At 32.3% G+C, this 24,636-nt stretch overlaps 1 protein-coding gene across 1 annotated transcript in view; it reads left to right on the top strand.

Moving 5' to 3' along the window:
* Positions 1-24,636, top strand: part of LOC130450420 (adult-specific cuticular protein ACP-20-like) — a 39,124-nt gene that overhangs the window by 1,699 nt on the left and 12,789 nt on the right. The window contains exons 2-3 of the mRNA XM_056788793.1: positions 1,894-2,055; positions 2,138-2,377. Of these exons, the coding sequence (XP_056644771.1) occupies positions 1,894-2,055; positions 2,138-2,377 (402 nt within the window). The remainder of the gene's footprint in view (positions 1-1,893; positions 2,056-2,137; positions 2,378-24,636) is intronic.

Below are 24,636 nucleotides of genomic sequence, written 5' to 3'. Positions count from 1 at the left end.
TAATGTCTTCATCTCGGTCGTTCTAAGAATCCGCTTAGTAGTTGCAGTCTCCGCCCTCGTTTCTATGGTGTATGTCATTACTGGTCTGCCACAAGTTTTATATATCCGTGTTTTGCTTCCGATACTTAAAAATTTATTCCTTCTTTATGACTTCTTGTTTCAAGTTCCTATTGCTCGTGATGTTAACCCCTAAATATTTAAAAGACATAACCTGCTCTACGCTTTTATTATAAATTGCCAGTTTGCATCTTCTTGATTCTCTCGCTATTGTCAAGGATTGTGTATTTGTGTCGATATGATCATATTGAATTTTCCTGCAACTGTTTCAAATCTGTATAGCAGTTTTTGCAGATTATCCTCATCTTCGGATATCACAACCGCGTCATCAGCGTAGCAAACTATCTTAAACTCATGTTTTCCCATTCTGTATCCTCTGCCTGCCGTTTTGACTTCTTTTATGATTTCGTCCATTATAATGTTGAAGAGTATTGGGCTTAGACTATCTCCTTGTCTGATCCCTGTTGATACTGGCATTTTACTGGAGAGTTCGTTGTTTACTCTTACATATGTGCTATTTCCGTTGTTCATGTCCCGAATGATGTCTATTGTCCTTTGGCTTACGCCTCGTTCTTTTAGTAGCTCAATGACCTTATGTAATCTCACTCTGTCAAATGCTTTTGTTAAGTCTATGAAGCACATAAACGCGGTTTTATTGTACTCTATGGCCTTTTCGGCAATCTGTCTTAAGATGAATATAGCGTCTATGGTTGATCTATTTTGTCTAAATCCCTGTTGTTCTTCGCTCATGCCGCTACTTGAGATTTCTTCTGCAATAATTTTTGTTAGTAATTTTGAAGTCGTGAAAAAAGTTTCTAATATATTCTAGATACTTATATTCAATCCAAAAATTTACTACTACTAGTGTAAACAAAGCTATTCGGGTTGAGCAGTGTATTAACACGGAAATATTGATTAACTCACGAACTACAGGTTAACATTTTATGATGTACTAGTTTAATTTTGTGAGTGAATCTTCTTGAATATACACATGGGCTTTTCAGGCGAATAGGAACGTTATAAAATGGTTGCCAGCTCCAACTCAACAGCCCTCTAGACCTTGATTCGTGTTTAATGAAACCTCAATGATTAATATGTTTTTAAAAACTCAGAAGTTTTCATAAGTGAAGGAGCTTGTGGAGACTAGCTTTCTTTTAATAATTTTCTCTTTTTTCTTAAATAAGGAATTTATATGGAAGTTGTGGAAGCAAACAAAGACGCAGCAGACATTTGTTGAATAGTCCAAACAGATCAAACAAGATTCAAACAAAACGTCGAGTAGAGGTGTGCAAACATCTCTTTGCTCTGCCAAAAGATTATTGTTTTATTAGATGTAAAGGAACATGGAAAATTAGTGGATTGACAAAGAACGATTACCAGAATCCGTCCCTAATAGAAGACGATTCAAGCGGAAAGTCTTGTTGTGTGTCTAATGGAATAATAAAAATTCAATTTACTTCAAAATCATTCCAGATGATTGAGCTGAGGTATGTGGTGGAGAAATGACAAGAGTTACGTCGAATAAAGTCGAAGAGATTGATGATATCAAACTCCTATTTAATTGAGTCTGGACCTTGCAGATAACTTCTTATTCAGAACCAAGTCAAAATTATTGCGAGGGAAAACTGATATTGAAAATGCAGTGCGAGAGTTTATTGCCTATAAGCGCAAATAATTGTTTCACCAAGATCTCAAAGAACTTGCTGAACGTTGGGTTAAAACCATATTCTTGTATATATATTTAATAAATCTATATTTCGTTTTGAATTCAGTATTCCAACAATAAAAAGTGGAGTTTGCTAAACTTCCATAGCTAAAATCTTGATTCTATTGCAGATCGCAGTTTTAGCTCTGCTATGCGGAATGTCTTCCTCAGGTCATCTCGATATATCCCCTTATCATGGAGCTGCTCCCTACGATAAAGTAATAGGGATCTATGATCATCCCTATGGGGGTAATATTTACGGCAATAGATACGAAAAAGATTATGATCATTATGTGAGTAGCATGTTTCTGAAATATTGTATTTAATTGATAATCTTTTTGGGATTTTCTAGTTAATTTTCTTAACTAATTTTAGCATTATCCGAAATATGAATATTCTTATGGTGTTCACGATCCTCATACTGGTGATCAGAAGTCTCAACACGAAGAACGCGATGGTGATGTCGTGAAAGGGTACTACACCGTTGCAGATCCGGATGGTACTCTACGTACAGTTCACTATACTGCTGACGATCATAATGGTTTTAACGCCGTTGTACAAAAAGACGGTCATCAAATACATCCACAAATTTACGGCAAAGTAATAGCGGAACCTGTTGTTGAAAAAGTTTTAGTTGAACCTATTTACGAAAAAGTCTTGTACGACCAACCATTTTATGAGAAAGCTTATAAAAAACCCTTTTATGGTTATGAGAATGGTCCTTTAGGAAATAAATATGGTTTTCATCATTACTAAATGATTATTGATAAATAATATTTTAAAAATTATAGACTTCGTATGAAAATAACAAAGATTAAATTTTCTATTTACCGTTTTATTTTAGACGAGTTGATGTACGTCCAGGGTATATATTCAAAATGATTAAGTGGCCATAAATTTTGTTATTTTCAAATGAAGTACTCTCTGTATTATATTCCTAAGCTTAAGAACTATTTTTTTTATTTCGTTTAATAATCATATTAATGGTAAGTGTAAGATCACATGTAGATAATTTTAAATAAAATATAAGCATCTCATCAACTTTTTTCATGAATTAAATTGTGCTTTTACGAGGGTGCTTCAAATACGAACTATAAATAACATATGTACATACACACTTTTGCCACTTTTCGGATGTCTTTTTCGTAACGAATAAATAATGGTCGCATGGTGACAAATCTGGACTATAAGAAGGGTGTTCCAGTGTTTCCCAACTCAATTCGTTCAATATTTCGATCTGTAGACAGGTTTTACGTATTTTTTAGGAGGGCACTACACAATCAGTTGCTCAGTGAAAAAATCAACACAACACCTTTTCGCTGCTGACAGTTTATCTTTCGTTTTTCTTTTTCCACTCCATAGTTTATTTTACACACCGTTGTAGGGGACGCGTGCAATTTCTGATCAAAATTCAGAATTCCTGGTATCCACCTGGCTAAAATTTTGCGGTTCATGAATTATTTGCGCAATTCTTCATTATTTTTGACCAAAACACGATGCGTTGCGTAACAGACACTGGTACATCCTGCAATTCCGATTCTCTACATAACAGACCGGTATCAAATTCAGTACAGTCACTTTTATGACAGTAAATTTTTCGCGCTTTTATTCAAAAATTCCGATTCATATTTGGACCAGTCGCACTATCTGCTGTGATTTGGATAACCATGATAGCTAGTTGAGTGGGAAACTTTGTATTTTCTAACAAGATGGTGCTTTTGTTAAAATGCTAGGCACGATTTCCTTGGTGCCTGGATTTGATTGTGCATTTTGTAAATCGTTCCAAAATAAATCGAAAATGAAGAATAAAATTTTTCGATATACCGCTTCGTTTTCGAGATATCGATACTTGAAGTTGGGAAAATTTATTTTTATTTAATATTTGTATATATCAACCTAACCTAACCTAACCTAACCTAGCCTAACCTAACCTAACCTAACCTAACCTAACCTAAACTAACCTAATCTAACCTAATCTTCTCGTGTAGTGTGTAGTGTAAAAAGTTCAAAAACCGTGAATTTTTTACAGCCAAAATTGTCTAAGAGAATTTTTTCTTCACGTGAGTATTATTTTAGATTTATTTTAATATTATTTTTTTCCTTATGGGGGGCTTCGCATGGGCTTGGCCCCCTTGCCCCTTCAATTATAAAATAAAACATTCACAACGTACTTTTTATTCGAAAGAATATATTTTTATATTAAATTACTAATTGAATCTTCAAACTATTATTAAATATTTCTTATTTTATAAATAATGAAAAACAACCGACAATTCTTTATGAAAAACATCAAACTATTCATGTATTTATCGTATGTTAAGTTATATTTATTACAGAGTGATAAAGCTTTTCAAAAATGGCTTAATTTTCTATATCTGTTTTTTTCAATATAATTTTCGTGTATTGGGGTGAATAATATAAAAATTAAACAAAAGATCTTTTGAAACGAAGTATTGAACGCCATCTGTCCAATAAAGTGAATTTTGAACTAACGTTTGATTATAACTTTGAGTATCGATATCTCGAAAACGAAGCGAGATATCAAAAAATTTTATTCTTCATTTTCGATTTAATTTGGTCTAATTAAGCCAAATCGCGGCGCTATGGAAATCGTACTCTCCCCAAAGTCTGTAGAAACTAAAATATTGGTTGTCAGAAAATGATATTACAGTTTTATTATGAATATAAATAAAGTAAACGACTGTTTTCAAATTTCATTAATTCAAATTCATATAAGATGATTTTTAAATTAATTGAAATAAACACATGTGTTGCTTTAAAAAACAAAGATTTTATTTTTATGGCAAATACACTACATAAGTGATATTAATAAACTGTTTTATGTTACATAACTAACTAACCAACTACATAACTAACTAAAAAACAAAGAAACGACATCTAATGTTTATTTCTTCAACTTTTTCTTAAATAAGCAATATTTCATGACCTAACCTCTATTATCTTATTCTAATCAATCAAAATTGACATTGGTGACAGTGACATTTGTGACATCCATGACAGATGTATCATAGACATCATAAACCACAGATAAAGAAAGTGAACCATAATGAAACTAAAGAAATACTATTTCTTTACATTCATATTTTTTTATATTATCGAGAACATAACCGATTTGTTTACTTCCGATGTTCGCATCAAGATTCGTGTCCATTGAATAACATTTAAGCATTGACATTGTAGATGAGAACGCACCAAGCATAGTATTTTCTAATTGTTAAACAAACATCATAGTCCAGTAATCACAGCTCCCGACTCACGAAAATTAGTTATGTTCTCAGGGTGTTTTATTGACATCAAAATTTCGAATTTTGAAAATAACTCGAAATCTATGCCAAATTTCGGAAAAAGTAAAAGAATAAAAAATGTAGCTTAAAAAATTTTCTTCAAAAAATGTTCCTTGTAATTTTTCCTTAATAGCTGTTATTTCTTTGTGAAATGCGCTCAAACTTCGGGGTCGCACTAAAAAGTTTTCGCACCACGTAGGGAAATTACGTCCCCGGCTGAAGAAGAAACTGCTGTATCTCCTGTATCAGTAATTATTGCTATTTAGCTTGTCTTTGATATTGTGCGTTCCTCCACTATAACCTACTGTTGTACTCCACTTATTTTATAATAAGCGCTTCAGCTATTGATACCCATGAAGGGTTCTGGTTCAAGAAAATGGTATTTTAGATGCCCTTATGACCTTCGTATGGTCACCCAGCGTGCTTAGAGCACAAACACAATCCCATATTAGAGATTTCTGTATAATTAACCAACTTTATCTTTTATTTGTGAACATTTGATCAATATGTACTTTGGTACTATTTCGTACTGTGGTGGAACCCCTTCCTAAGAGTTACTGGGAAGCTATTCCTCGTTTCAGCGTCACTTTTAGCCACCAACCAAATATTATCATTGGCCTAACTACTGGTTATAACCAAAGAGCGATTTTAAGATGGAATCACCTCCTATCTCTGCTTCTGTCTTCTGTTTATGCTCAACGACAAGCCAGCTTCATATAAAAATACAAATAAAAACTATTTCATTTTATATTGATCATAAATAAAAAAGTTCAACAGTACAAACGATAAATATAATCTATCTAATAATAGTTCAGACTCTAATAATGGTAGTATGGGGCTGGAGCAGCACCAATTGTCTTTGCTGGTTGTGCATGTGGTTGTCCAGTTCTTTCTACAACAGCATTGAAGCCACTGTGTTTATCTACGGTATATTTAACGGTTCTTATGGTACCATCAGCTTCGTGGAGAGAGTATTCACCTTGAGTGACATCTCCGTCTCGTACTTCTTTGTGGGAGTGGATGTCACCAGTGTGGTGGTCTTCAACTCCGTAAGCGAATTCATATTTGGGATAGGTCTGGAAGAGATTCAATTTAAAACAGATAATTTGTTATCTTTATATTAGATGTGGGAATGTAGAATATGAATATCATAATATATCAGTATGGATAATAAATATTGATACTCATGGTTACTTACGTTTTCTTCTTCTTGGTGGTAAGCCTTGTAACTTCCTTGGTTGTAAGATGGAGCAGCATTTTCGTAGGATACTGGAGCTACAGCTGGCGCGGTTTTGATGAAAACTGGAGCTACAACTTTAGCAGATGGTGCGGTATAATGTAATTGAGCGCCGTTGCCTGCGAAGTTTAAGCTGGAGTAAGAATTTGCAGTGTAGGAAGGAGATGCACTTTTGAAAGCGACAGGTTTAGCTACTTTAACAGCTGGTGAGACATAATGTGCGATTGGAGCGGCTTGGATGGCTGGAGCAGCATGGGAGGAGTAGCTGTTAGAGTATCCGTTGGAGGGAGCTGCAAAGGCGGACGGAATGTGTTGAATGGAATTGTGGTTGTTGTTGAAAACGATTGAAGATGTAGCGCCATTATTTTCGTAACGGATAGCTTGGGTAGAAGCTAATAAAAAGGCCAATACTATGATCTGCAATAAAAATTTTTTGTTTATTTATCAGACCGCTTTGTTACTGACGCCTGCAGAAGTATGTCGAATGGATAAGTGCCTTCAATGTTGGTTGGTGGCATATTCAATATAAAAACATCTTTAAATTGTTTTTACCAGGAACTAAATTCAATATTAACCAGCATTTTTGACAGTCAAATACGAAAAAGCTTGAAATATGCTGTTATATTTTATTATGATTAATATATAATTAAATTTAGTGATCGCATATCCGCTCAAATAGTTTCATAAGTCGATGAATTTGAAAATTTTATCTCAAATAATGTCATTTAAATATTTACTATTGTGGTAACCTTGTTAGTTTTTGATTTATCATTCGAAAAGTGGAAATCGAAGTTAATTTCAAACTCTTATTAATCGATAATGGTAATTACTTAGAATTGGGGCTCCACCCCAAACACACTCCAAAAATTTTGTCGCGCATTAGTGCTCCGAAAGTACTTTAATGGTGCAGGAGACACAATCATTATCTTATACATAATAAATGTCAATAATTATCCAATCATATCGGAATACGCGGTCATCTAAAGCAATAACACATGAGGTTAGGTTAGGTTAGATTTAATTAGGTTAGGTCAAGTTAGGTAAGGTTAAGTAAGATAAGCTTGGGTTAAATTAGGTTAGGTCAATCGTTGGAAGCTCATCGTGAAATATTTATGTATTTTTTCTATTTAATATTATAGGTATCAAGGACGTGACAGTTAATCATACTTTCGTGGATCATATTAAATGTAATTGTTAATTATTTTGTAAATGTTGATAATTCATGTAATGAATAAAATAACTTTTTATTGATGTATAAACAAATCATGAAACAGTGAACTGAAATTATGTTGAAAATGTTAAAAAAATATTACTAACATGTAGCAAAAAATTTTTGGAGTAAGTTTCCAAATATATACCATCGATAGTCTGTTCTTTTTGACTTCAAGAAAATTAGACTTTTTTAAAAATCCAGCTCAGTATGATAGTAAATTGTTATTGACGGATTTTTGGATGTTTTGTAAATATTTTCGACTTTTGTCTTACCTTGGACACCATATTGTATACTGAATAATTCTATGAGTAAACTTAGATTGGTACTGATTAGAAACAATAATCAAACACATTTTTATACCAAACCGTTCACTGGTATGTGATATTGAAAAATATAGAGCCCATGGGTACACAGGTATATGGGCATTGACTATTTTACTTACGTAATTCATTGCCGAAAATTTGACCCTAATTAAAACGATTGTTACTGATTGATAGATGTAGAGCAAAATTATTAGGTAACTAATGATATTTTTCTATCGCTGCAAGTGTATGTAAATCAACCTTCAAAATGTTTGGTTATATAATTGTGAGCGGCTTCTATTAAAATGTAGGTAAGATAAATATACATATTGAAATTGAGAGCGATATCTTTTTTGAAAAATTGTTTTTATAAACAGAAAAACCTGTTTGTATTTATAATAAACTGATATTATTAGTTCAAAAATCATATAATATGCTAGGGAGACGTTTTAAAAAACGTTTTTCATATTAAAACTATTTAAAATTATGTTTCAAATAAAAATTTCGAATCATTACATTATCATAAGCCATTAAAGTCATTCAGAATTCAGAGTGCTACAGTAAGCGGTCCTCCAGGTCCTCGAAAAGAATGAGCTACGAGCTCATAATGATTAATTACATAAAAAAAAGGAAATGCTTTATGATGATGAAATAGCCGATTAACATTTATTATATATTTAACTTGACTTTGTTTTTCTTGATACTATTTTTTAGTCTTAAATTTGTTTTTAAATGAACATTTGCTAAGCAAAACACTAGTAGTGCAGCAAAGTTATTTTATATCGATTATTCTTCGGTATTCATCAATAAAAAAATGTGTCTCTAATCAAAAGGTAACGTGGAATTGCTAGGTGGTGAAAATATGGCTGCTAGCGAAAGGAGCTTAGTCAACAACTCACTATACACAAGGTACTGTGGAGATCTAGTGACATTTGATTTCAGCTACAATTGCAGCTTTCATTTAATAAAAGTATCTCTAAATCGATAAAGTTCAAACAGCTCCAGATTGTCACTAACCAAAATGAGTTGATCCGATTGATATTTTGGTTTGTTGTTAAACCAAACTAGATTTATTCCTAGACTTCCAACTTGCGTGCAAAGATAAAAGCAAAGTTATAAGTACGATAACTTGCATCTAATCGATCAGATGAGTTTCATTAGGGCATGTTTTTGTTGCAGCCATATTTCTTTGAGAACTTAGATTTGCGCACAGCTTCTTCATCGCTATCGTCTTTGTCATAGCGCCACAGGAAGGAACCACCGTTCTGGTTTGCTTAAACGCTTACTATGTGTTGTTGGTGGAAGCTGGTACTTAAATATGTGATTAAATTTTTGATACCAAGTTTCATTTATCTTCAACACGATGTAACAACAGAAGAATTTTTTATTGATTGAAAATTAAAAAAACTATATTGCAGAAGATAGACGAAATAATATAATAAAATTGATTTGACAATGATAATGACCAGTTTAGAAGAATTCGCTATAAAAGCTATTGACCGTCTGGTTTTAAAAAACCTGATCGGTATTAATGATGCTTCTTCATTCATAAAATTTATTTAGTAGTCGACCTTTCGAGAAATTACTACAAGGTCATTTATACGATGTTCCATGTGAATACGACAGACTATTGTTTACTTTTTATTTTGAATCATTGGCGTACCCAATCGATTTTCTTATTGTTAATGTTTATCATTCAATAAGTTTTGTGACTAACTTGAAAACACCTTTTAATAATTACCTTCAAGAGCAATACAACCTACTCTAACTTCTCGATGCCGTGCTTGTAGGAGGATTTGTCTTTTGCCTCAAAATAAGCTTCAGTTTCAGCAATTGCTTCTTCATTTGAGATGAATTACTTAACGGTGATCATCTTTTTATGATCAGCGAATAGCCAGTAATCACTGGGGACTAGATCTGGACTATACGGTGGATGAGAAAGCAATTCGAAGTGTAATTCGTTCAATTTAATCATCGTTGCTATCGACTTATAAATCGGTGCATTCTAGTGGCGAAAGAGTGTTTTTTTCTTCGATATTTGAGGTTGTTTCGCTTCCCAGCTGACTGTTGTGCCTTTGGAAGCTTCGGACGTGGTTCACCTGCTGCAGTTCACTTAGATGATGATTAGTTTTCAATCCGGATATATCCATGTTTCATCCATTATCAAAAATCTGATTAATTATGTGTAAAAATGACCACTGTAAGTCAGCTGTAAGTCACTTTGTGAAAAGCTTTCTTATGGTCAAATTTTTATGCATAATTGTAGATTAGATATACGCACTTTTTGGACTTTTTTTATATTTTCTGAAGTAACTACCTCAATTGGACGACCAGAACGTTCACCATCATCGGTGTCTGTAGGACCACGTTTAAATTCAGCAAACCGTCATCAAATGGCGCTTTTTGATGGAACAGAGTCCGGATAACACTTTTCAAGCCATTGCTGAGCCTGTACAGTACTTCTTTTATCAAGAAGCAATGGAAATTAACGCACGAAATTGTTTTAAATCCATTGTTTTGAAAATAACAAAAGTAACTCTTAAATGTTTCTCAATTTTTTCTGACTATTCGAAATATCATGAAATATCATACATAGTGTTTTGACAGTTGGTACCTCATAAACGTCATATGGATTTGACACTGGCAGCCCCATCTGTGTGTCAGCCAAAGGACTTATTGTTGAGAATTGATCTAATTGACAGCTGACCCGATCTATCCCAACCTTGACCTCACATTATTTTGTTTTATATAGAGTCAAAGTTGGTAACCATGTTCATGTTAATTTTAATTCAGTTAAGTTGGCAGGCGATAAGCACTTTTTGATATGCTTAAGTGACAGCGAAAAAACGAAATGAAACGACGACAGGCGGACGCGCTCCAATTTGTAATTTCAAAAATTTTTAAGTATTGAGCAACAACCCGACTATTGTTTAGCAAGAGTTTCGATTCAAAAGGTACATTTTGAAACTCTGTTCAATAATCTGAACATTTTGTCAACTTTGGACTTCATTCATTTTTCAACAAAGAACCCAAACCCACTGAAAATAACACTTATTGAGTTATGTTTTACGTTCTTAGAATAATATTAACTACAGTCATTATCATAATAGCTAATCCTGAATATTAGACATCTAATTCTTGAAAAGTGATAGATTTTGTTTTATGTCTAACTGATCATTCTTCGTACAATGAACTTTCAGAATTTCAAAGGATTCTTTCAAAATATTTAAGGCAGGGTTTGTCAATTGTCTGTATGAATGAATGATCAAAAGCCTTTTGAACTTGAATGACATTGGTACATTAATAATATTGTTCTGCTGTAAAGGGTACAACAATAAACAAGGAATTAACGAAAAATTGTTACTTCAGTGTTTCTAGTGAACTCCAAAAACCCTATAAAGTGAAAACTGACTGAAAATTTTCTTTGCTTTGACTAAAAATAGATTTAGTACCACAATTGAGACATAAATACTGGTGTTTTTGAAAAATAACTTGAAAAATATGAGCTGTCTCTAAAAAACGATCTTATCTTTGTATCACTTCAAGTTTTGTTGGTATTTCGGATAATTATGAAGAAGAAAATGAACAGTGAGTTGGGGATGTGAATAAAACACCCTATAAGAAAATGTAATTCATCCAGGGGTGTCGTGAGTAAACATATCCAAATTTTCCATTAAGCAAGAACAGTTTATTCATGAATAATTGCCATTATTCCAAAATATTTTTTTTAACAATTTTAAGGCGCCCAACCAAATTGGAAGGATTTACATTTGAACGAAATAAGATTCAAAAGCAATTAATCTCCATATTCAACAGGAATAAGAGCTGAAACATCAGCAATGAAGAAATTAATGAGGTCGACTAATATAAAACCGTTAAGAACAATCAAATGAGTGACTCTTAGAGATAAAATGAGAAGTTAGTGTAATAGAGAAGATTTAGGAATGCAGTATATAGTGAGATGGGTTAGAGAACGTGAACGAAGTTGGAAACATCATGGGAAAGAATACCAGGGAACATATGGGCAAACTAAATACACGAAAACCATTAGAGAGTCCACCAAAAATATGATATGAGAGTTGTAGCTGAGCTTATCGAGAACAGCTCAACTCCATTGAATTTAATAACTTCCTACAAATAGTTGGATTACAAAATTTAGACAGAGTTAAACTTTTTGAAGAAAACTTTAATTGAAATTGACAAGAAAGTTTTGAATTTGAATGATTTATTATATTGACCACGATTTTTGTGTAAATCTTAATAAAACAGTATTTGTAACAGCAGGAAATTATCGTTGTTAGTCGATTATTATAATCTAGGTTATTGTTGACGACGGCGACGCTAATGACATAACACTAATCCAGTCCATTGTTTACCCATAAAACGATTGTTGTGTTTTTTTATTATGTAATTTTTACCGTTTACCGACTAAAGTCTACCATTGCGATTATGTAATCTGCAGGGTATGACCTAGTTGCGGAGGAGTGTTTTGTTGTTTTATAGCCGATTGAATAGTCCCGCTAGACCATAAACGGGATTGGATTGTTGGGAGGTTGTTCTAGTTAAAAAGAATGCGACTAGGCCCGCCTATACAGATGAAGTATTATGAACGTAATTAAAAGCTAGTTGGAAAATAATTGATTACCGTATTGAAAATAAGATATACTAGTATCGTAATTTGATCGTTTTGCTGCGTCATTTTGGTTTCGTTTAAAGTCATACATGGTATACGTTTAGCATATACCTACAATGTACTCAAATAGCTTTTATCAAAAAATTGCTTCGTCTATATTATCGTCCGTCGTGAAATCGATTATGTAAATGCTCCATTGGATCGAAGAATATCCAAATCGGGCGAATTGGATGGATGTTCAATAACTGTACGTTGATCTTCAAGCTTAATTTCTTCTGCTATTGAAGAAAATTGCGTACATAATTTTCTTGACAAATATTCGTCATTTTTGGTGTTGCTGAATCTTCGTAAATCTATACACGGTTCTACTAGTAGTTTGTATGTTTCTTAGCCTACTCTATTTTAGAGCTTAAGATTCTAGTACGATTTTTACGTATGAGACACTTAACTAGTAATAATTTTTGCACATGAAGATAATCATGTAAAATTAAATTTAATGTTAAGGATTTGGATCACTTTTTTAATGTTTCCAACAGTAATTTAGGAGCTGGACCAACACGTGATTCATTACCTAGCGATATCCTTTTTTAAATCAGCTATATAAAAAAATAATTGTTCGTGAAGGACTTTCATCACCAAATACAATCCTTCAAAACTTTGTAATTCACTTAAATATAATGCATAACATGCACATGATCTCTAAGAAATCCATATTTGGTAATTATTTAGTTTAGGTTGCATTTCCTTGAAATATTAGTATGTTATACAGTTTTTTATGCTGAAAAAGAAGATATATGGGTGTGGAAAACATTCCTTCACATAGTTTTTATGGTTTGAACATTGGAAAATGTACACTATCTTGAAAAGTTGATATTTTGCATTTACTTGATGTTGGAAAGAGTTAAGGGCGGAGGGGGGTTGTTCTGTTGGAAATTTAGACTTTTAACACCCCTCCTACTCGCCCCCAAGCCTCTCCAATATTAAATATAATTAGTTATGACTAATGTAATGATACAAATCAATTTCTAACAATAATAATTTATTTACACGTACAAATAATCATTTATTTCTATTGGATACATTCGTGATATTCCTTCAATAAATGCCTCAATTCTATTTGAATATGAATAATGTATTTTAAATGAAAATTTCCCAAAATACTGAGATAATGTGATCTAGTTCTTCCATAACGCGGTATGTTACACGAATATCTCGTGTCGCTCAATATTTTGAGTATGAGCCTAACCTAACCTAAAACAACATAACCTAGCCTAACCTAACCTATCTAAATTTTCAACTTCGAAAAAGTATGTGAAGGAATAATTTTCGCGTCCAACATATATATATATATATATATTTTCTTTTTCAGCATAAAAAACTGTATAACATATTAAAATTTCCAGGAAATCGGGCGTATGCAACCTAAACTAAATAATATTTTGATAGCAAATCATATGTATCAAAATTAGTTTATGATAGCGAGACAACTGCAGTCAAAGCTTATCACTTGAGGATTGTGGCATCTCAAAATATAGGGAGTGTATAATGCGTGTGCGGTTCAGACTTCTAAAAAAATTGAGATGAATGTACACATGTATAATATGAATATATATTCTGATTTCTCAATAATTACATATTTTAATTTCATAATATTATAGATAAAAATGAAAAATAAATTATCATTGATCTAATTTCGTCAATTATAAAAATTTCAGATCCGTATATATTAAAAAAATGCCTAATTAATTGACATTAACATTCAGTTGAAAATATTAAGCAAGTCAGAGTGTGTGTGTGTGTATGTGTGTGTGTGTGTGTGTAATAAGTATGTGTTACAAACAATTATGTAAATATAGCTATCAGTTGAAGTGTATTCAACTTTTTCGTTTCAATCTAATTATTATTAAGAAGTTGAAGGTCTATCGTGTCCTTTCCACAATTCAGTTTTCAAGAAAAGTCATTGAAATTAGTAATCCTTTTATTTCTGATATTCTATGGCTCCTGGTCTGTTCTAGTGATCTCCATAAAGTCTATTAACTTCTCAGCCCGAGACCTTATTTTACTGCAACTACTCCGGATATTGTTAATAAACTCCGTGGTGTCATATGAATCTGCAACGAGGGTGGCGCTAATACTTAATTCAGATGAAAAGCTCGCTCTCATTATTTAATTTTGGCTACACCTTCTCGAATAATGGGGGCTTGCTAACCGAAATAATTATTTTTCTTCGCGTTTTATATTTTGAATTAATATTTGGTTCTAGAGATCAATATAATCTAATTAGGTAAAAAAATCAAGAAAATTCATAAGTATTTTTTATTAATATAAAATAATATAAATTAACAATTTAACAACGTATAATTAATAAACAAAAACTACAACTGAAGCTGCAGGATCAGTACCAAAAATTACTGATAAACTTTCTTCAGATTGTTCTGTGATTGTGGATTGCCAGACTTTTCAACTACAGCTTGAAAACCGCTATGTTTATCAACTCTGTATTTGACAGTTCTGATTGTACCATCTGGTTCCTGAAGAGAATATTCTCCTTGAGTGACATCACCGTCTCTGGATTCTTTGTGTGAATGGATATCGCCATATTGGTGGTCTTCTACTCCATAAGAGAATTCGTATTTTGGGTAAGTCTGGAATAATACAAATTTGTCAGATATATTGTTAATGCGATATTATTTTGCTACTTACGTTTTCTTCTTCGTTTTGGTGATTGTACTGTTCAGCTGCTACATTTCGTTGGGAAGGCGATGAATACTGGCTAGTTCGTTGAGCTGGTGAATAGTACTGCATCATTTGATCCGCAGCTCCTGAATACTTAGCAGATGATGAATATTTCAAAGTTGGATCAGCTGGTGGAGCATACTCCACAGTTTGTTGAGCAGATACAGAGTATTGTTTAGTTTGATAAGCAGGTGAAGGGTACTTTGAAGTTTGTTGAGCAGGTAAAGAGTACTTTTGAGTTTGTTGAACAGGTAGAGAGTACTGTTGAGCTTCTTCAGTTGGTCCAGTATACAGGAGACGACTGGAGCTAGATGATTTCTTATTAGCATTGTTTTCTTCTTGTGCAGAAGTTTGGGTATACAATAAGTTTCTCGATTTGGTAAAAGTTTGTCCACCATATGCACCTAATCCTTCCGAAGTTGGTAATGGAGAATTCGTATATTTCAGAGTAGGTTTGGAAACTTTTTGAGCAGAATAACCAGATTCTTGATTATAATAATCGCTAGAGGAAGAAGCTATTGGCTCGTAGTTATATTGGGGTCGAGAATAAGTATATTCAGTTGATTTTGGATTCTGTTGGGATATAATGTGCTTGATATTATTTTGGTAGTCATTGAATTTAGCATATGATGTTGGTATATCTTCAACAGCTACTGAATATCCGATTAGAAGAACAGCTACTATCTGGAATGAGAAAGACAAAGTTTTCAATATATTGATGATGACTTCATCCGTAGATTTCGAATTATGAAAATTCCATCAATATTAGAAATTGAATTAAATGTAGAAAGCAATGAAAGAGCTCTCGATTTATACCATATCCATTGATTTTGTCTTTTCTCAATATGAAAATGATAATGACAAGCTTTTCTCTAAGAGAATACAGAATTGAGAAACAATGAATTTAGCTTCTACACCATAATCGAATCATATTGAGACACATTGGGAGAATTGTATGATTCACCAGGTCAAACTTGTAAGACTACCTGGTCACTTTGGAGTGTACGACAATTAATTGGGAGATCTTCTTGTAAACCCTTCAATTGATCCATAGCTATTATTCACAGCCAGTCACCAAGCTTGGAATAAGAAATAAAAAGACAAAAAACTATCACTCAGTATATTAGATTCGACGAAAATGATTCTTAGGGGATATTGCCTTGTGATTTACCAACCGCAAAACTTCAAAAGTTTCCTGCTTCGAAATTGTGAAGCCTTTGCTAGGAGAAACATCGTTTTTCTTGAAGCCGAAATAAGAAATGGACGTAATATGCTGCAGGGATGCATAATAGATCTTCAGTAACTCCAATTTTCTTCATAAACTTGACAATATAATATTTCGTGAGCAGAATGTACCAAAATATATGATATGTAGTTATTTTGTTTTGTTTTGTTGAAGAGTGTATTAAAACTAATGACGATACAAGCAAAAAAACTTGATTAACTATAATTGTGAAGAAATTAACGAAAATCTTGGAACAAACGACGAGCAAACTGATTTAGTTGAAGATATTGTAGAATTTCTTGAGGGAAACGATGATGAAATGTTAATCTATTCGAAAAAAATTATTTTTATAAGAAATATTCGAAAAATTGATTAAAAAAGCAGTTCAATTGAAAATGAAAACAAGATAAATCGATTATGTTAGTTTGATAATTTATTCTATTTATTTAGAAATTTATTATTGAATGATTTCAACTGTACCTTAACGAGCATGTTGCTTTTTGAAATTTCTCTTCGGTGATCAACACATACTAATTTTTTAATGAGTTTATTGATTATATATACATTTCTCCCGAATGGAAAAAATGTCTCCACCCATAGCAAATGTGATAATATTTCTTAATAATATATGTAGTAGTTATATAATGTCATCAGTAGATGATCTGGTTATGCGTATATAAAAATTGGAGATCTGTAAAAAATATTCAAAAAATTTGGGATCGCGTCTAATTAATTATCATTCAGACCATAATAAAAAGCACTCTACACCCAATATATCAAATTATTTATTGGTAATTATGTAAATGTTTATATAGTTAAAAAATTATACGTCTACCTGAACCGTTCGAAATTTGTGTCGCTTTATGATATTGAGGTTCAGATTTTTACGTATATATGAACGAAACAGTGTATAAAAGAAAAGAAGAGGAACTACGAGGATATATTGAAAAATTCTTAGCCTACTATAGAACCAAACAAAATTTCAATGTCAAAATATTTTATTACTCAACATATTCTCTTCTTGCAACGTTTCTTCTTGCTCTGCAAACCAGACCTCCACAGCTTTTATTACCTCCTCGTTGGAAGAAAATTCACGACCTTTTAAAATTTTTTTCACTTGAAGAAAGAGATGATAGTCGGACGGAACCAAATCTAGTGAATAAGGGAGGTGTTCTAGTATTTCAAACCCTAAATCACGAATAGTAACTAGAGATTTGTGTGCAGGAGTGTTGTCCTACAAAAACAAAACACCTTTGGATAGCTTTCCGCGTATTTTCTCTTTAATTATTTCCTGTAGAGTGATCAGTAATGTCGAAGAATAATCTCCAGTTATTGTTCTACCCTTATCCAAAAAATCAATCATGATTACTCCATGGCAAACCCAAAAAACTGAAGCAAAAACGTTTCCAGCAGATTTGTGGACACGAAACTTCTTAGATCTTGGAGAACCAGAGTGTCGCCATTCCATCGATTGTTGCTTTGTTTCTGGATCGTAGAAATGTATCCAAGTCTCATCCTTAGTAACAATTTGGTTAAAGAAGTCTACCGCGTTTTCAAATCGAGTACAGATCGAACGCGATGCTTCTTGAACTCTTTTGGTCAACATTCAAACATTTGGGGATCCATTTTGCAGCAATTTTTCTCATGTCCAAATTGATGTGATCTATATAATGAACACGTTCGTATGAAATATTCAGTGCTTCAGAAACTGGCCTTTCCGATCGGTCATCATCTTCAATGGAAAATTTATTACTTTTGAAGCTGGCAACCCGATTATTACCTCTTACCTCTTAACTTTTTTAAATGCAGATACTTTATGATGGCTCGATACTCCAATTTTTGGATTTTTACAATTTCGGTGAACTTCTTTCTTTTAATTCCGTAACTCTGGTTTACTATTTTGACGTAAAAGTTTACACTTACACTTCTAATAATTTATTGTTCGTTGCTATTGTAACGCAATATTTTGTTTATGAATGGAACTGGTCTAGGTTAACTAGATATCAATGCATCCTCGTAAGTGAAGGAGATAAATACATGAAAATGAATCGAATCATTTACATACCTAGGCGAATAATTTAATGGAAGACCGAATATAAAAAAAGGAATACAAAAAAGAGTACTGAAACTAAATAAATATACAGTGTGTGTTCCTAAAGTACCTATAGCACATATATATTTGTATTGTTAATAGTTCTACACCTAAACTAATCCCAATTTGATTGAAGTAGTCTTGAAAGACAAAAAACATTTTTTGTATTTGTTCTAACTTTTCGTAGTTAACTTTTGAGCTGTTTTTTTTAACTGAAAAATAGCCAAAAGTACAGTAAGGAGACTGGTGAAACTATACGGTTGTTTGCTAAATATTGTTTCAAAAGGTTCAAGAATTGTAATGATATTTAGCAATTTAAAATGTGAATTCAGTCGCTTTGTCAACATTCTTGATAATTTTGTTCAACAACAAAAAAATATGTTTTCTTCAAACATTGAAATATTCGCCAAAATATTAGAACATTCGATAGCTATGTAAGTGTGCGAAATTTTAAAGAAAAATTAGGTGGAATACTAAAAAAGAAGAACTATTATTAAGATGGAGAGAATATCTAAAGCTTTCCGGGATTACCTTGCTCTCTCTATACGAGATATACGGATCCTTTTGCTTTGTTCCAGACCAATTTATACACCAATTTTATAAGAAATAACTTGTCCTCAATTACTGAATTATCTATATAAACAATGTCATGATTGATATGTGCTTTTCTGGGTGCCGAAGCTGAAGTTAATGTGTGTGTTTTTCAATCCAAATTTAGCAATTTTATGGCGACTCAAAATATTTCTGTTTCCTGTTTCTGCTATGACTCTAGCTGATTTATTTCTCTATATGGTACGCCTCCAGGTGTAATGCCCTGGAGTTTCGCAGTCTCTCGCTCTTTGAAAGACTTTGGATAGAAGTTTCATTAACTATCTAGCGGAGTCTGCACGCCAAACCTAGTTTCTTCAAAAATCATGGGTATCCACTATTATATGGATCTTGGGAGTAAGTTTTGAAATGTTTGATGTTCATAATAATGCATTACTCCATATTTGAACGATTTTTCAACCTAAACACATCGGAAACTTCAATTTGGTTTAGGTAATTCTACTAATTTGAGAAAACAATTCTTGAATAATTGAGGATATTTGACAAAAATGATTAAAAAAATCAGATTTCTACTAGTTTTATTATAAAAATATAAAAATTTTATATATAATTTCATATTTATTATAAAATATAATCACTGCGATTTTTTTTGAAAATATGCCTCAAAATAATTGAGATCATTACATTATATTGCAATAAAATTTTGATTTAGAAGATAATACAAAAATTCTGAAAAATATGAACAAAACAAAATTGAAATTGAATTAATAATTTAAATATTAACAATACTGACAAATGATAGCATGAAAATAACCAATTAAATGATCAAACGTTATCCATAGGGTTATATGAAACAACTACTGTTCAAATTTGGAATGAATAAATACGAGGTATGATCAAAAAATACGGTAAAGAAATTTTTAAAACAAGAATAATTTATGCTGAAAAATTTCAATTAGTGTGTATCGTTTCCTTATGTATTGAGTCGAGTAGTTATACGTTTGAACCCATTTCTGTGATGAAACGTGAATCTCGAAAAGCATAGATATCAATATGTTTTACATTTACCTAATTTTTTAATGACAAGGAAGCCGCATCTACCATTGTGGCAATTAGCCACGGAGAACAGTCGGAAAGTACTCAAGAGCTCAAAAGTAGTTTCTAAATGTGCAAAAAGTTGACAAATTTGTCTATTTTCCAGATCTTAGTATAGAATTTAATACGAATCCGTGTAAAGTGTTTTGATTGATGATTTGCAAAAAAGACACAAATCTTTTTTGATTCGTGGTTTTGGTGGCTAAAACTTTTCCTCTCTTATGACATCTGTCTTACTCACCATATTTAACACTTGGCTCTTTCAGGAAATAAAAAAATTAGTGATATGGAATATTGTTAACATTCTAGACGTTAGGAAGACCATGTGTCAGTTAAAGGTTTCAACGTTGAAGAAGAGTTTTTGTACAAACCTCGTAGCATTAGTATCAAAATGTGAATAATTATTTTTTTTTAATAAATAACTTGTTATAAAATGCATCAATGACCATAAGCGATCGATTCTTGCCCAGATTTATGAACAACTGCTCTAAATCCGTGATGAGGATCAGAGGTATATTCTACAGTACGAAGACTTCCATCGGCGTCCACCACTGAGTATTGGCCTTTCACGACATCGCCGTCCCTAACTTCGTATTGATTCTTTGCATCTCCAGTACTAGGATCTTCTATTCCATATTTGAAAGCGTATTTTGGTATATCCTAAAAAGGAAAAACAATTTATTTCATATCAAAAACTTTATAATGAAGAAACTTTGTACAAAAAAAGTTAAAAACCATGGATAAAACGTGGTTCATTCACTTCACACCCGAAACAAAAGAACAATAAAAATAATGGTCCGAAAAGGGAAAACCGGTTCCAAAGAAGGCAAAGACCGTTTCATCTGCAGACATGGTCGTGGCGTCGGGTTTTTGGGATGCGCGTAGGATAAGTTCCATTTAATACCATGAAAAAGAAAAAACTATCTACTACAAAGTTATTGCAAAGTTTGAGCCAAGAAATCATGCAAAAACGGCCGCATTTGGCTGAGAAGAAAGTGTTGTTTCATCAAGACAATATACCAGCTCACATATCCGTTATTACTATGGCCAAAATTGATGAATTAAAGTACCTATTCACCAGATTTAACCCCCTCGGATTATTTTCTGTTCCCAGACTTGAACATATGGCTCCGTGGTGAAAGGAGGAGCGTAGCGGAAATTTCAAACTTTTTTCCCTAGTTTTGTAATATATTATTCCACTCGTTTCGTGCATTAAATTAGTAGGTTTCTTTAAGAATTACGTCAACCCACACTTTATATACAACCCACCCCGGAAAACGTCATAGTTTATTACAAATCTATATAATTAAATACATTTTTCATCTCGAAAATATCGAAGATTATTGTACTTTATGGTTTAATGAACCTTGAGGTGTTAAAATTTCAAGGAGGTTCGCGTCAACAATAATAAATATCCTATTATTAAAATTAATAGTATGAAGTATTCTATTTCAAAGATTAATCATCACATCGAAATAATGAACGTATTGTAGTAGAACCTGTTGCCAAAATATTGGTGTGTAGATTAATGTATTATCAAATTGATTATGCCCGCTCTCACGCGAACGTGAATTAGATTATTATCTAATTTTCCGCCTTGTGGTGATGCCACATCGGCATTTCTAAATGTCCCGATTCCATCAAGACAAACTCAGTTCAAAATAATTGCTAGTGACGAATTTAAATCTTGTTACATCGTTTTTAAGTTGAATAACTTGGATTATTTTTGAAATAAACTTGTGACATATGAATAGAATCAATATAAATATTTTGAGGTTAAGTTATTTATATTTTTGATAAAATTCTTCAATAAGAGACCACGAAAAACTGCAAATAAACAACAAACTATTTAGTTTTGCACTTCAATAGAATATTTGCATCACTTCTATACATCGATACGTTTCTGATGTATCGTTCAGTGCTACACAAGTCGACCAGAAACATCAAAAACGAAACAACTTTTTGAGACCACGGAAATGAAAATTCCCTGGCGGATTTCGGGAAAAATATTATTTGACCGAAGAATAATCGACTTTGAACCCGGTGGTTCTATTTGAAAAAATAAAGATATTTGATAGTTACCAAGTTAAACTTTTTATACACACCCTGTATAAAATAGAAAGTTTTTCAACATAGATTCAAATACGTCTGACTTTGCTGAAAGCAACTGAATAAAAACCGATTTCATATCTTTGAGGGTATCTTCGTAAAAAAATAATTTGTAAGGGTCTGCAACGGTTAAATTTTTTACAAAAAAAAATACAAAAAAATTCATACTTAACTCAAAAAGTATGCATTTTTCGAAAAAAGGTTTTAGACAAAAGTATACTAGAATTTACGAATATTTCAAAAATGTATTAATATATAGGGTGTTCCGTTCAAAATAACAAAATTACTTTTGTATTTTTTGTACTTTAACTCGTCTTGGGACTCCCTGTAGATAGTTTACTGAAATAAAAGCAGACGTGAACCAATTATTAATGAGAAATTATTAATAAAATGGAAGAAGAAGGAGGAAAATTATGCTATAGAATGTAAATTAAACTGTACAAGACGACCAGAAACATCAAAATCGAAAAAACTTTTTGAGACCACAGATATGAAAACTCCCAGGCGGATCTCGGGAAAAATATTACTTGACCGAAGAAGAATCGACTTTTTATCACAGCATACATACCCCTGAATGCAGCAAAATAGAAAAAACCGGGTGGTTCTATTTAAAAAATAAATAAATTTGATATTTATGAAGTTAAACTTTGAACACTTTTGATACACACACTGTATAAAATAAAAAGTTTTTCTACACAGATTCAAATACGTCTGGCCTTGCTAAAAGCCACCGAACAGAAACCATTTTCATATATTTAAGGGTATCATCTTAAAAAAATAATTTGAAAGGGTCTACAACGGTCAAATTTTTTACAAAAAAAATGAATAACTCAAAAAGTATACATTTTTCGAAAAAAGTTTCTAGACAAAAGTATACTAAAATTCACGTAGATTTCAAAAATATATAAATATATAGGGTGTTCCGTTCAAAATAACAAAGTTACAGTCAAATTTTGTATTTTTTGTATTTTGCCATATACAGATAGTCGTGGGACACCCTGTAGATAGTTTACTGAAATAAAAGCAAACGTGAACCAATTATCAATTAGAAATTATCAATTAAATTGAAGAAGTAGAAGAAAAATTATGCTATAGAATGTAAACTAAGCTATTCAACACGACCAGAAACAACTTTTTGAGACCACAGAAATGAAAAATTCCTGGCGGATTTCGAGAAAAATATTACTTGACCGAAGAAGAATCGACTTTATTGCACAGCATACAAAACAATGGAACCAACACTTAAGTCAAATGACAGGCGATAGATCTCCAATTGGAACACGGAGTAGAGGTCGACCCCAAAAGAGTTAGAGCGACAATCTAGAGCCAGGATGAGGAAAGATATCGAAGAAAGAACAAGCATTAGACCTATTATAGTAGAACGAGTAGAAAAAGAAATTCTGGACATCTTTGACCACTTTCTATACCAACACAACCATTGTTTTATCAACAACGCCAAGCTGATAGTTTATTATCAAAAATTGAAATCATCAAATTGTAAAACAATCAAACGGATACAGAGGAATTAGCAATAGAAAAACCTGTTGTCTTGAAGTTACCATCAAGCTTATGGTGTGGATAATCCATGTAGAAGTTCACTATTTTATCATTATTAATTTGACGTTGTTGATGAAATAAAATATTGAAGGTATTTTCCAAGTTTGTAAAAGAATCTTAATGAATATAGGATAAGTAAATAGGTTACATGTTTTATATGGTATAAACAAGGGTGGTTAGTTGACTTACAACCCCTCATTGAGTACAATCGATACCTTTTCGGTGATTGTTACATTTTGTTCTTCAAAACATGGTCAAAACGTTCACGATATAAGGAGTAGAAAACATATTTCGGTTACTTACATTATAATATTGACTTTCATCATAATCATATCCATGGTGGTTGTTATTATCACCGTATCCATAACTTCCTTGATCTCTATTGAAATTAACTTGATTTGAATTATGAATATAAGTATTGGAATATGATTGTCCACCGCCGAGGTTATTATTGTACCCACCGTAGTTTCTGTGAGCAGGAGAATGATTGGTAACGTATGATGTGGTTGAAATAGATCCTTTGCCTGAATAAGACTCTACACTATGATGTCCTGCATTGTAATTAGCTCCATCTTGACGATAAGCATAGTTGTTGATTAAACCAGCGTTGATTGTGCAGAATAATGTTGCAAATATTGCCTGAAACGACAAATGTTGCCAGTAATATTTTCAACGAATTGGGAAGGAAAGAAAGAAGCCTTGATAATCCGAAAGAAATAATATTCAATAACTGTTATGTAGGATTTAAAGTACATTTTCCGTACACAAAAACCATTCCTTAGTTTTTTATTTTCATTTGAATAATTTAAAGAACTTTCTGG

Source organism: Diorhabda sublineata, chromosome 11 (genome assembly GCF_026230105.1).
Source record: "Diorhabda sublineata isolate icDioSubl1.1 chromosome 11, icDioSubl1.1, whole genome shotgun sequence".
In the NCBI taxonomy this organism is placed as follows: Eukaryota; Metazoa; Arthropoda; class Insecta; order Coleoptera; family Chrysomelidae; genus Diorhabda; species Diorhabda sublineata.
Note: the sequence above shows the minus strand (reverse complement) of the source record. Positions and strands in the feature narration are given on the sequence as shown.